Below are 14025 nucleotides of genomic sequence, written 5' to 3' on the forward strand. Positions count from 1 at the left end.
CATCTATTTGTTTTCATGACTATGAATCAAGTGCTCTGTACATTCATTTACTAAGTTTACTAAATGATAGTGGGGAGGGGAGGTTAGTATGACAGTTAAGAACGTACGTAGTATAGTCAACTCCCAGATCGACTTATTTAAGCAGTCTCAATCAACCTGTGCAAGTTAATACAAACATTCATCCGTGATTTTCTCAACTACCAAGTAGAGGAATGGAACTTACCTCACAATGTTTTAAGGGTAGAGGACACAGTTTTTAAGGCACTTAGCAAGCACTTAAGTAACAACTATCATAGCAATATAACAGTAAATATATTTATACTACATTTACTTACCCTGAAATAATAATGAAACTTAAGATATGCAATCATGCATGTTATTTTTTCATATTTCATATGGCAAACTGTACCATTTTTTTAGTCATTACCTTATGATTCTCTGCATTTTCCATTGCAAAGTAAGGAGGCATTGCAGTAACAATAATTCCAAGCAGAGCTGCTTGAAAATACAGCTCAATCTTAAACACGATGTCAGTAATTTCCTGAAAGACAACCACAGAATAAGAAATGGAACTGACAATCTCTTTATATTACCTTAGTACATCCTAAAAGTATCAAAACCTCTGAAGGATATCAATGTCAGGCACAGTCTATATAAAAGAATAGGGTCAGGTCTATTAATAGGTAGTAGTTGACTAGAGTACCAGCTCTGCTAATAATTAATTAAATAACCATGTGATCCTAAAAAAGATCATCGTACACTTTCTTATTAACTGAAAAGTAACACAGAACAATCTGGTGTATAAATTAAGCTTCACTAACTTCACTTAGAACAATTGTATATATTATAGGCAATTACATGTAAACCTGTGGTACTACACAATATATAATATGATTATTATTGCCCATTTATTAGTTGTTCAGACTGTGCCAGCTGGAATCTTGAGCCCTTCTTCTCTCCCTTAGGAAAACCTGTATCTGAGGCTCAGTTTCTTATGACACCAGGAGCTTCTCCAAGGTAGTCTAGACTTTTAACTCTTACGTGTCACCCCAGGATCACAGTAGAGTTAACTAACTTCCCCAGACAATTCAGCAACTAGCTGGCATTCCAAATGCAGTTTACCTGAAAGCAAGGGTACTATATTACCCATTACCACCATCACGGTGGTCATTTTTCTACCCTAACGCTATAAGAACATAAATTCATGGTGAAGAGAATACACTCTGCACTGGAACCCAACGTTGTGTCTAGCAGTCATCTTGACCTACCACATCCGTCCATAGAATCATCCCATGGAAATAGTCTTAAACCTAGTCTCCTGAATTTGCTACTTGAAAATAGGTCAATTTCTTGATTTATGACATGTGATCTTTGCAGTAGTTTACAATTTAAAAATGGCTAGAAAAGATCTATAACTTTGGCCATTTCAGCAGCATCTATGTACTGGTGACTCACAAGTATTTATTTCTTACCCACAAATTTCTCTAGATTCAAAAAGCTTATTAAATCCTACCGAGAAAATGCCACAGGATAATCAATAGGTTAAAACTGAAAATGACTGTTTCCATTTTTTAGAATCCCCCTAATACTCTTGCTTCCTAAGATATTCATTATCCTGATAATCAATAGGTTAAAAGTGAAAATGACTGTTTCCATTTTTTAGAATCCACCTACCACTACTCTTGCTTCCTAAGATACTGATTATCCCTTCTCTTATATTTATTTGTTGTTGTCATTATTATTACTACTACTATATTGCAATGGTTGGATTCAAGCTAAGTGCCTTGCACATGTTAGACAAGCACTTCTATCACTGACCTATTCTCAGCTTTTGTCTCACTACACAGTTTAGGCTTAGTAGAGAACTTGCTAAGTAGTCCAAACTGGTCTTGATCTCATGATTTTCTTACTACAGCCTTCTGTGTACTAGGATTACATGGGTATACCACCATACTTGGCTGGCAACTAGGTTTCCATAGCCAAAAGAAGTAAGTTAGGAATTAACTGCAAATGGATCATATATCAAAACTGAAGTCCTAACACTATGAAACACTTAATGAAAATGAAGAAATAAGCCCCCATTTTAAAACTGGGCAGATTTCTTCTATGACACCAATGGGAAAACAATAAAAGAAAAAAGGAAATAAAATTTCATCAACGTGGAACAACTGTACTTCAAAGGGACCTGAAGATGGGGACAAGGTGTCTGATGAGGGCCATGTACACAGAATATGTACAAACTCCAACCCAGTCATAAAAAGATAAACAATCCAATTAAAAATGGGCAAGGATCTGAATAGACATTTTGCAAAGAACATACAAACAAATGAAATGACTCTCAAATGTGTCAGCCATTAGGAAAAAAAAATGAGGCTGCTAATGGGAATGGAAAATGTAATTACTTTGAAAAACAGTTTGATATTTCCACAAAGTGTTAGAGTTACTATAATCTAGCAATTCTACCCAAAATATACCATCAAGAAAAGTAAAAACATACTCTTTTACAAAAACTTATATTTGAAAGTACATATCATTATTCATAAACCATAAGGTAGAAATAATGCAAATGTCTATCCAAAGATAATGGATAAACAGAAGGGTTCCACATACACTCCAGATAGTCTGTACAATGAAATACTGCTAGGTAGTAAAACAAAGCCAAGTACTGATACATGCTGCACATGTATGATACTAGAAGGCAGAAAAATGATTACATGCTATGACTCCATTTACATAAAATGATCAGAATAAATCAGTCCATAGAGACAGAAAGTAGAGTAGTAGTTTCCAAGGGGTTAGCTATGGGAGGAAGGAGGATTTACTAATAAGTGCAAGGATTGGGGAAGGGTAATAAAATTCCTAAAATTGTGGCAATGGTTGTAAAGTTCCATGAACATAATAAAAACAACTTATCTGTATGCATTATATAATTTAATAAAAATTTATTTCAATAAGACTGTAAAAATTACGGTAATAGGAAATAGAAAATGTCATAAATATTTGCCTATTTATTTTCAGTATACTGTAAAAAAAATAAAAGGACTATTAGGGAAATAACGGTAAGTATTTTTCTGAATATTTAAGACAATGAAGTTGATCTTGTTATTAACCATCCATTAAACTGTCCTACACAGAATAAAAAAGGTGGTCTATGTGAATTCTCAAGGTTTTTTTCCATAGCTCCTCAGTATCCAGATTTCAAATAAAAAATATTTTAAAATATCCTAATTATTTCTATTAATACATAAAAATCATTATGTTACACACACACACACACACACACACACACACACAAATTACATTTCTAAACCTTAAACCACACCAAACCTTAAACCAAACCAATCCTGGATATTTCTAAACCTTGATATAAACCATTACCCATTCAAGTTTTAAGGTTAGGAGATATTGGAAGATGAATTATACCTATGTGCATGCTAGCTTACCTGAAAGAATGGGGTATTCCAGACCCGAATAGTTTCAGTCACATTTAAATGATAAAGGTAGTAGTTACTGATAATATTCATCAATACCGGTAAAGAATAAACCATAGTACTGTTGAAAATAGCTGTGAAAACATAGTCCTATATAATAGAAAAGTTATTACATACTTGAAATAAAAGGAAGTGGTTATGTTCTTGTCATATATCAACTGTCAACAAACCTAATTCTCATTTACTATATATAAAAGTTACTTCAACAAATCACCAAACTATTCCAATGGCAGTTAAAGATAACCTGACTTGCAATGTCGAGATATCTGATAAATAAAAATTAAATTCCTTTGTGACAATAAATAAATACATATAATATACCACAAATAAGGCTAGTTATTTCTAAAAGTAGATTCTAAATTCCAACTAATGAAGTCAGTTCAGAAAGTGATTAATTTTGAAGAAATATCTGAATCTTTATAACTCTTAAGGGGATATTCAGTTGCATGCAATACTCTTTACCTTTTCTGAATGCACCACATTTAAAGCTGCACTATGGGGAGCAGCAGATACATAGTCACTGTCATTAAACATTGTCACAATTATGTCCTGGTATGTGAAAAAGTTAATAACATCACTGATATCTGAGTCTAGAATTAGAAGATAAAGAAATAAAGAATCAGTTTAAATAGGGAGCACAGACTTTTAATAACACTGTAAAGACAACTATAGAAATATTTTTTCTTCAACAGCTAATAAATAACTAAGAGCATGAGTTCTCAAGCCAATCAACCTGGATATGGATCCAAATTATACTAATTACACTATCTGCCTGTCAGGAAGTTACCTCAATGCTCTGGACCTCTTTTGTAAAGTACAGACAATAAGTATATCTACCTTATCTATACGGCAGTCATAAGAATTACATGACTAAATATATAAATCAAAATGGATACATTCATGAATGCATACATGGCATATGTGTGCATGCAATAATAATTATGAGTATTTCATCTGCCACTACACTTGTTAATGACATTGATATTTGGTTTAAAAAGCCTACTTTGCAATTTTAGGTAACAAGATAACCTGTACACAGGTACAGACGAGGGTGTAAAAGTATCACTTCCTAAAGAAATGCTGTATGCTTTGAGCAGACAAATTTTATAAAATGTCAATGGCTGTAACTAAGTCAAAATATTCACTTAATCAAGACAATATGAATATTCTCTAAAGGGCCTTAAGCCTAAGAGAAATTTTGAATCTTGTCTGGGGTTTAAATCTATACTAAATGCCTAATGAAGACAAGAACCTACTATTACCACAAAAATGAGGGTCTAAGAAGGACAAATATGACTGAGAGAATTCCAAATCATAAGAAGAATATATCATTAACCATTTTTTTCTTTAGCATGACAGAGTGGACTACTCATATCACTAAACTTGGATATCACGAACATGGATGAACATGGTACTTTCAGGTACACAGTGTGATATTACATTTACTCCTAATCTAGTTCTTTAACTCATCTTTTATCTCAAGTGTGCCAGAGTGGCTATACAGTCCAAAGACAGAGCTTACTACAACTGAAGTACCTATCTCACTTAGGCACAGCACGGAGGCTAAGAAATCCTCCATTATATATCTACTCATAGAATACAGTGATTCCTAGAGAAAAAGTGGTTTCCTTTGGATCAGCAATAGAGCCAAATAAAATATGATACACATAAGCAAGAAAGTTTAAGAAAGAACACCAAAGAATTAGGGAAAAAAAACAAATGTTGAAAATATTAGAAATTCTATAAATGAAATAGAATGGAAATATACATGCAATTTCCTAGACACACTTTGAAAACTTCAAAGGATGGGATTTCCACAAACAGTTATATTTTAACTCATAAAATGTACATTAAAACTGAAGTCAAAAATTCTAGGCTGGGGATATGGCCTAGTGGCAAAGAGTGCTTGCCTCGTATACATAAAGCCCTGGGTTCAATTCCCCCCAAATTCTAAATGTTCCATTCCTGGGTATTTATCCAAAAGACCACAAACCGGGTTTACAGTAAAACCACCAGCAAAACCATGTTCATTGAAGCACTAGTCACCATAGCCAAGATATGGAATCAGCCCAGATGACCTTCAATGGATGACTATATCAAGAAAATGTGATATATATGTATATATGTATATATACACATAGGTTATATTGTATATGTATTCTAAATGAAAGAAGAAAATTCAGAATATCCTATTTTATGTTCATGAGAAATGTCTGCTTTATGTGCATCTTCCATAGAAAAATATGAAGATCATGTAATATATTTATCACCAGAATTTAATAGTAATGATTTGAAAAATGATTTATAATCCTTTCAAGACTTTAACTTAAAATTATAACCTATCTATATAGATGGAAGGTGTAGTACAACTGATCATACATGAAATTTTGAATTGTCTTAATATTTTGAGAATTATAATCCTATTTTAGTTTCTTAAGTATAACTTCTTCTACATTTGACCATTAGGTAATAAGAAAACAAAGAGAAAAACCGAAAGTATCAATTACAAATTTAATATATTTAATTATAGATATACATGTAAATTTATTCTTAGTTTACCTAGTTCTTTAAATACAATGATTTAAACATATCTACGTAAATATATAAGCGCATATATTATACACTGTAACTCAAAGAATTTATCTCAATTTTGCTTATCATTAACTGATATAAAACAAGAAAGTTGTTTCTTTTCAGAGAGAATTTAATGATCACAGGCAGTATAAACTATGATTTTTAAAAAAATATATCAATTACACATTAGCCAAAATTTCATTTATGTAATATATCATGTTCAACATCAGTAAGCTAAACGTGTCATTTTTTCAAGTTAACTGATCATGCCTTTACCTTGAATATATTTCTAATTCCAAATCCCTGAATTGCATTTACCCCTCCACCCTATGCTCCAACCAACACACATTCACAGACCTTCACACACTCTCACCAGTAGAATTTTGAAGAAGCAGGCTTGTTTTGTACTTATGGGGTTTCTCTCCAGGCCTCAGTAAATATAACTCTGGAACAAGTTTGATGGGAACCACAGCATTTTTAAAAGAGTGATGTACCAAAAACATAAAAATCTGAACTGCAAAAAATATTAAAAGCAGAAGCAACCTGAAAAAAGATAATATAGAGATTGAGGTACATTAACATACAAATATAATCTTCTTTGGCATTGGTATAGATTTAAACCCTAAATAGGTAAAAAATTATTATTATTATTATTATTATTATTATTGAAAAAACCAAAGAACAAAACAAATCTCTCCCTCAGAAGAAAAAAAAAGAAAGAAAAATTAGTTAAAAAGTCTACTCCCAAAAAATGACTTTAGGACAATACTGAAAAGAAAGCCAATATTGGGTGACAAAGCTAAAAACCTACAAAAGTCAAGGCAAAAAAAAGGAAAAACGTTATGAAAGTATATTTGAGATCAGAGTCACCATTAAATTACTATAGGGTATATAAACGTATTTATAATTATTAAAGAACTAGACTTACTTACAAATACTTATTTCTATACTCTTGAAGGAACTTTTTCCTGTTCAGTCTCTATTGTAAGCATTTTCTATATACTGATAAAAATATATAACAGTGAAAAAAATAAAAGTACAGTAAAATTCTGAGTCTCTGAGATTGTAACCTAGTGACAATTTAATTACATGAACTTCCACTGCTCCCTTCATATACTATAATACCTACTGCCCTTCATTATATGCAATTAAGCATCACAAATATTGGAAGAGCTTAGATCATCACATTCCTAGTGATGAAAGAGACAGCGAGGAATGCAAAAGTCACATAGGCACACAGTGAACTGGAACTTGTCTGCTAGGCAAGAAGACAGCTTTCATATTCTGGCTCTGGTCTCAGACTTCCAGCCTCTAAACTCATAGCTTAAAAAAAAGAAAAAAGAAAAGAAATCTCTGTTATTTAAACTACCTAATCTGTGTTATCTTACTGTACCAGTCTGAGCTAGTATACTGTGTTGTTTTCCAGAGAGTAAATGGATTTAAATAAACATTTTTCTTTCAGTAACACTGACAGAAATGAAATAACTGATTTACTTTTGATGCTGAATGAACTGAGTCAAAAAAGCAAATAAATTCAACCTAATTCAAGAATATAGCAATACTCATTCTTGATTATTAAGGGTTTTTTACTACCATTTTGTGTATATTGTGTATATTAATTGTGTATAGTAAGTATATCGTAAATGAAAGTAGAAAATATTATTTCCAATAAGTCTGTTAAAATCCTAAGAAGGTAGGGTGATGACAGACTTAAAATTAAGTGGATAATATCCATTTTAATCCCAGATCTATTAGTTATGTAGTCTTTATATTTTAATTTCTCCATCTGGTACAGAGAAATAAAACCTTTTCTGCTACATACAAAAAGCTGTTATAAAAATCAACTAATGTAATACAAAAGTTAATGAGTTCAATCACCTCAAAGAATAAAAGGGGGGGGGGCTGGGGATATAGCCTAGTGGCAAGAGTGCCTGCCTCGGATACACGAGGCCCTAGGTTCGATTCCCCAGCACCACATATACAGAAAACGGCCAGAAGCGGCGCTGTGGCTCAAGTGGCAGAGTGCTAGCCTTGAGCGGGAAGAAGCCAGGGACAGTGCTCAGGCCCTGAGTCCAAGGCCCAGGACTGGCCAAAAAAATAAATAAATAAATAAAAAGAATAAAAGGGGGAGGTCAAATTCTTAGGTAGAAGAATGATAATTATACTTACACTGATCTCACTGATTTACTTTCACGCTTCAAGTTAAGGAAATGAAACTTTGCTATTGTAGACATCTGATGTTTCCAAAGACTCATGGTATTCACTAGAGAAGCTTTGGTTTCAGAAAGAATAAGTAAGCTCTGTTCCACTTCATCAAAAGATTTTGAATCCATTTCTTCCTCTGGTGGCTGCTGTGTAAATACACTATAATCTATGTGCCAAAACAAAACAAGAAGAAAACTGTGGTAAATTCCTTAACAAACACAATAACCTTTTTTAAAAATGTCAATTTTAAAGAAACACACATGTGGCAGTGATGTTGAACCTACAGAATGCATTTATAGTTTACTACCTATTAAAGTTTAATATATTGCATAACTGATGATACAGTGGGCTTATTAGGTATCAACCCAATAGAGACAAAGGAGATAAAGGGTTCACCAAAACACACATACAAGAATGATCATAGTAGAGCACTACTCAAAATTCTCATAGAAAGAATCATCTGTCAACAGGTGGATAATAGTATGCCTGTAACAGAATGACATGAGACAAAAAAACTGAACAAGTGACTGTTTAGCTACATATAACAATGTGGTTTAAATATCATACACACAATACTGAGTGAAAGAAGCCAGATGCAAAGGAGATAACTATATGATTTCACCAACCAAAAAGAACCAAAACAACAACCAAACTGGAAGTATACTCACAATAGATAATTTGTTTTATCCTACAACTATATAATAGTCAAACTTTTTATGTGAACTTTTCCCTGTCTGGTTATTACAAGTTAACATCAAGGTCTCATCAAACACTTGGGATCTTGCTTTTCACCTTCACCATCTTTTCCTGCTTTACTGGAGTTGTCAAGTTTGTCACTATTTTTGACACCTCCAAATCTATGTCTTGTATGTTTAAAAAACTTCATTTTCTGCCCTCATTTTTCACCATTTCCACATCCTCTCCTAGAACATTTATTCCCTAAGATTTTATACCTCCATTCTTTCTTTCATGAAAGAGAGAAATTAAGCATTGTTCCTTTTCAGCCTGTTTGAACTACTTTTCCACCACTCACCCTCAAGGCCTTCCTCTTTACTCTTACTCATACTCTCCCCTGAAATGACTTTACCAATTCTACAGCAGCATCTCAAACACACATCTCAAACAATACAACCAAAACTCATGTCTGCTTCCTCATGGTCACAAACCTATTCTCTTATTCTCTGGACATGGTAATCCCATTCTCAGGTCTCAAACCCAAAGCTTAGGACTAATTCCTGATTCTTTATAAGACCCTAAAAATGTGTCAGTAAGTCATCATCACTACACCTAATAAAATCCCCACATTTCACTACTATCCTAGTTTAAGCCTAAAATTGATACAATAATTTCCTAACTGTTCTTTCTGTATCTACTTTTCTTTTAAAATAATCTCAATATTATTGAAACTGGAAAGAAAGACTATCATGTTACTCTTTTCCTTTAAAACTTCTGACAGTTTAATATGGCAGATAGTACGATAACACCCCAAACTCTTCTCGATATTCAAAGACAAAACAGGATCTGGCATTTTACAGACCCTCTGCTATGGTGGTATGCTAGGCTGGTGGTACTCTACCACTGAGCCACTCCTGCTTGTTGTATACACCCTGACTGGACTGTGTGTTCTCTCTCATGGCTGCAGCCTCAGAGGCGTGTGTGTGTGTGCGCGTGTGTCCCTTAAACACATTAAGTTAATTTCTCAATTAACATCTGTAGTAGGAGGGTTTTTTTCTGGCAAGTTTGGTCCTAAAATCTTGGCATGTCTGAACTTCTCTTGTCATTCAGATCTTAGGGCAAATTTCTTCTCAATAAACCCTTCCCTAACAACACAGTCTACAGTCACTTCCTTCATTCCAAGAACATTTATTATTTCCTTCATTACTCCTATCAGTAAATACCTTTTTTACTTATTTACCTACTTATTTCTACCCTTGCTTCCATGGAATAATTTAAAGTTCACGTGATTATAAAATTACAGGACTTGTTAACCATCTGTCTATTCATTGCCTAACATGTTTTGTTATTTTGCATTTTACCTGCTTGGTCAATTTCTGCTTCAACTTCTAGCTTTAAGAATACATCCTCTAAAGTTGTCATGGAAACACCATAAGAAATAACACCCAAATTTGAATGAATGTCAAGAGCAGAAAATAAACCTGAGAGGAAGCAAAAAGATAGAACAGTATATAATTAAGCATACTATGATAAATGAGTCTAAGATAGTTAAAAGCAGAATGCAAGTACAGTGATTCTCAAATATTTTGGTCTCAAGACATTTAACACGTTTATAAATTGTTAAAAACCCAAAGGAAATTTTGTCTATGTGGCTATATTCATCACCTATTTATCATATTAGCAATTAAAACTAAGAAATACTTCACTGTGTTTGAAATTAAAGTTGAGAATGTTGCTATGTTAAAGGCTAGAACAGAATTATACTAAAAACACAGAAAAATCATTCAAACAATATTTTTAAATAACAAAGTAAACCTATTATATATTAACATAATTTTATTTTTAAGAAACACTATTTTCTAGGACAAATAATGAAGATGACACGTGTGTGTGTGTGTGTGTGTGTGTGTGTGTGTGCACATGCGCGCACGCACGCATTAATCTTCAGGCTTGAACTCAGGGCCTGGAGCTGTCCCTGAGCTCTTTTGCTCAAGAGTAGTGCTATACCATTTGAACCACAGCTCCTTTCTGGCTTTCTTTGGTGGTTAATTGGAGATAAGAGTCTCAAGGACTTTCTTGTCTAAGCTGACTTTGCACTGCAGTCCTCAGGTCTCAGCCTCCAAAGTCGCTAAGATTATGGGCATGAACCACCAACACCTCACTAGGAAGATACTTTTGTATACATGAAAGATGGGTTCCCACATTTGTTCCTACATTTGATCCCTTGCAGTAGCACATGCCCTGCAGTTCCTTAGAAGATACTGTATATAAGATGGTAAGGGTCAAAAAGAACCAAATAATATCTTGGTATCATCAGACAGAAATCTTAACCTCATGAATTTCTTCCAAGAAGTCTTAGGGTAATTGCCTTGGAGATCTCAGAACACCTTTGAAATCTAGTGGAACACTGTAACATTTGTCAAATCAAGAAAGGAGATTACAAAGTGAAGAATGTGACTTCTTCTGTTCTCACTTGTTACTTCTGGTGAGTTCCTTAAACTTGTCTAAGCTCCATTTCCTTGTTTAGAAATAAAAGCGATTATAGTATTTAGCTGATATACATTCTTAAATATTGGGATGAATAAATAATCACAAAAATCACATGACAGCATCTGGAAGGAAGTAAACACTACACAGAGGTTTTGAAAAATAAGAGAAGGGAAAGTGTAAGGAGCCAGAACAATAAGCAAGGTGCATACATAGTGCATGCAAAGTGATACATGTACATCAATCTAGTTTATCAGCAATTTTTGTAAAGGAATCAGTTAAACTACTATAGAAAACATTAGTTTCTACTTATGAGACAAAAGCTATCAGAATTCTTCATAACATACTTGGACTAATAATAATCTTAGGCTATTAGATGATTCTTTGAAGATAGAGATGGAATTTGAGTTCCTCATTATTATAAACTTGAAAAATAATACCTTAATTAAAATAATTATTAATAACAATTCTTAAACAAATTACTACATGATTTATAATGTAGAAAGCATAAGAAAAAACATAAACAAGTAAAATACATGCCTTAATATATATTCAATATAAACTTGGGACAATTTCTTCTTTCTATACAACAAAGCAAAGGCGATTTTTAAGCATTTTCTTTAGTCCAAATTTTATAATTATTAGTTTCATAGATATTGTTTTTAAAAAATAAACCACTTACCTACAGTAACTTGGGTTTTCAAAAACAAAATAAAGTAACAGAAACAGAACATTAATGTTAACCTCCTGAGAACATTGAAATAATGCATATACAAATATAAAAAAGAGAAACTATTAAAACCTATTTGCAATGCAAAATTCTTGTTTAATCAAAAAGTTAAAAATAATACCTGAAAATTTGTCCATGTCTTTGAAAGGCAAGCTATACACAAGCTGTTGGTCATTCTGCTGTAATAAAGTAGCCCCAGGTATGTGTTGTCTGACCAATGAAGAAAGAGATTCAGTGGCACAGTATCTGTCTATGTACATGCTAGGGAAAACCAAAATTTGTGCTTTCAATGATAATTCAACAAGCAACCAAAATTAAACTCTGTATGTTTTAAATTAAATTTAGAATCATAAAAGATGGTCGTGATGCATAGTATGGCAAATCCTAGAGATAGTAATAACATATCAAGGGTAAATATGAAGAATCAAGTCGATAAGGAATGAATGATACCTGAGGCGATAGCCGATCCCCCATTTACTTTTGAGGAAAATTGAAGAGCCAACACATTTCAACATGCCTTGTGATATGACAGCTTTCCTATCTGTAAATAGATTTCAATTTCAATGTCTTAGTACAAGCATTAGTATTGGGCATCTATGTTATGGATTATCATAATAATCCCACGTGTTACCTTCCTAATCACAACAACACTCTAAATGATCATCACCTGGGTTTCAAATGAGACTACTGAAGCAATAAAAATACAGACAGATCATAGTTTCACACAGTAGCTGTGTGAAACTGTGGGCCAGTAACTGTGCCCAGCAGGTTTATCTATTCTTTAATATTGTTTCAAATATAGCTCAGATGTATCTTAAAACCACTGCTAATGCAGCAGTTTCCACTGACTTCCTTTACAACCAACTATACCAAAAAAAAAAAAGCTAACAAAAAACATTAGTTCATTGGGATTCTTTTAACAAAGAGATTACTAACGAGATGAGTAATTTATCCAATTTATTATACTGAAAGTTTGAAAAGTATCTCTAGAGTTTCAAATTCCTGAATTTATCACCAGTATTAAAAATCTTGTGTTAATGTATACCTGAATTCTTTGTATGTATGTATACAAAATTGTGCATAAACCCTGCTAACACAGCGAGCCTCAAAATGCCATCCTTATAATGGCCTATCTCTATGTTTGGCTTTTGGCTTGTATTTAGAAACTTAGATTTATGAGGCGGAATACCATAATCCTCCAAACAAAAAAGGCTATTTGCTATTCTTACACTGTATAAACAATGTGGTTCATACTCAACACCTGATTTCCTTCCAAGAAGCTGAAATTTTGGCACAAGCTAGTCAGAAGAGACCCATGTGACCAGCACCCAGTGAGAATCCCAGACACTGTGTCTCCAAGGAGTTTCCCCAGAAGACAGTGTTCCACATAGGGGAGACACTGTCAAAAAAGAAATGTACTCTTTACCTGACTAATTGTCTCCCTCTGTACATCACCTTTATAATAACAAGAGTGAACAAATGCAGCAGTGGTACTCACTAGATACTATATTGAAAATGAATTATACAAAATGTGGGTGGGGATGAAAAGGAAAAATGGAAGAGCAATGGAAGGGGTAACATTCTCTAAAAAGAAATGTGCGCTTTTACCCGACTTATAAAACCATAACCCCTTTGGTATATCCACTCTATAAAAACAATTAAAAATAAAAAAATTAATTAACAGCGTGACATCCTGTGTGATTTCACTGGGAGAGGGTTCTAGGTGGACTGTTCCTGATTTCCTCCACAGACTTTGCCCAATACAACTTGTGCCTTGCTAATTTTGCTTTCTATCCTTTTGCTAAATCAGATGAAAGTACAATGAGCATAACATTATGCTACGTGGTGTGAGTTCTAGGAAAC

The 14025-nt window shown here is 33.3% G+C and overlaps 1 protein-coding gene across 2 annotated transcripts in view; it reads right to left on the bottom strand.

Annotated features, from left to right (window-relative positions):
* The window catches only part of Abca5 (ATP binding cassette subfamily A member 5), a 69027-nt gene that overhangs the window by 17557 nt on the left and 37445 nt on the right, over positions 1–14025 (bottom strand). For both annotated transcript variants that reach the window (XM_048365218.1, XM_048365217.1), the window contains exons 16-23: positions 12613–12703; positions 12284–12423; positions 10307–10426; positions 8235–8436; positions 6439–6608; positions 3954–4081; positions 3444–3581; positions 428–541 (exon numbers count right to left, since the gene is read on the bottom strand). In XM_048365218.1, the coding sequence (XP_048221175.1) occupies positions 428–541; positions 3444–3581; positions 3954–4081; positions 6439–6608; positions 8235–8436; positions 10307–10426; positions 12284–12423; positions 12613–12703 (1103 nt within the window). The remainder of the gene's footprint in view (positions 1–427; positions 542–3443; positions 3582–3953; positions 4082–6438; positions 6609–8234; positions 8437–10306; positions 10427–12283; positions 12424–12612; positions 12704–14025) is intronic.

Source organism: Perognathus longimembris, chromosome 17, assembly GCF_023159225.1.
Source record: "Perognathus longimembris pacificus isolate PPM17 chromosome 17, ASM2315922v1, whole genome shotgun sequence".
In the NCBI taxonomy this organism is placed as follows: domain Eukaryota; kingdom Metazoa; phylum Chordata; class Mammalia; order Rodentia; family Heteromyidae; genus Perognathus; species Perognathus longimembris.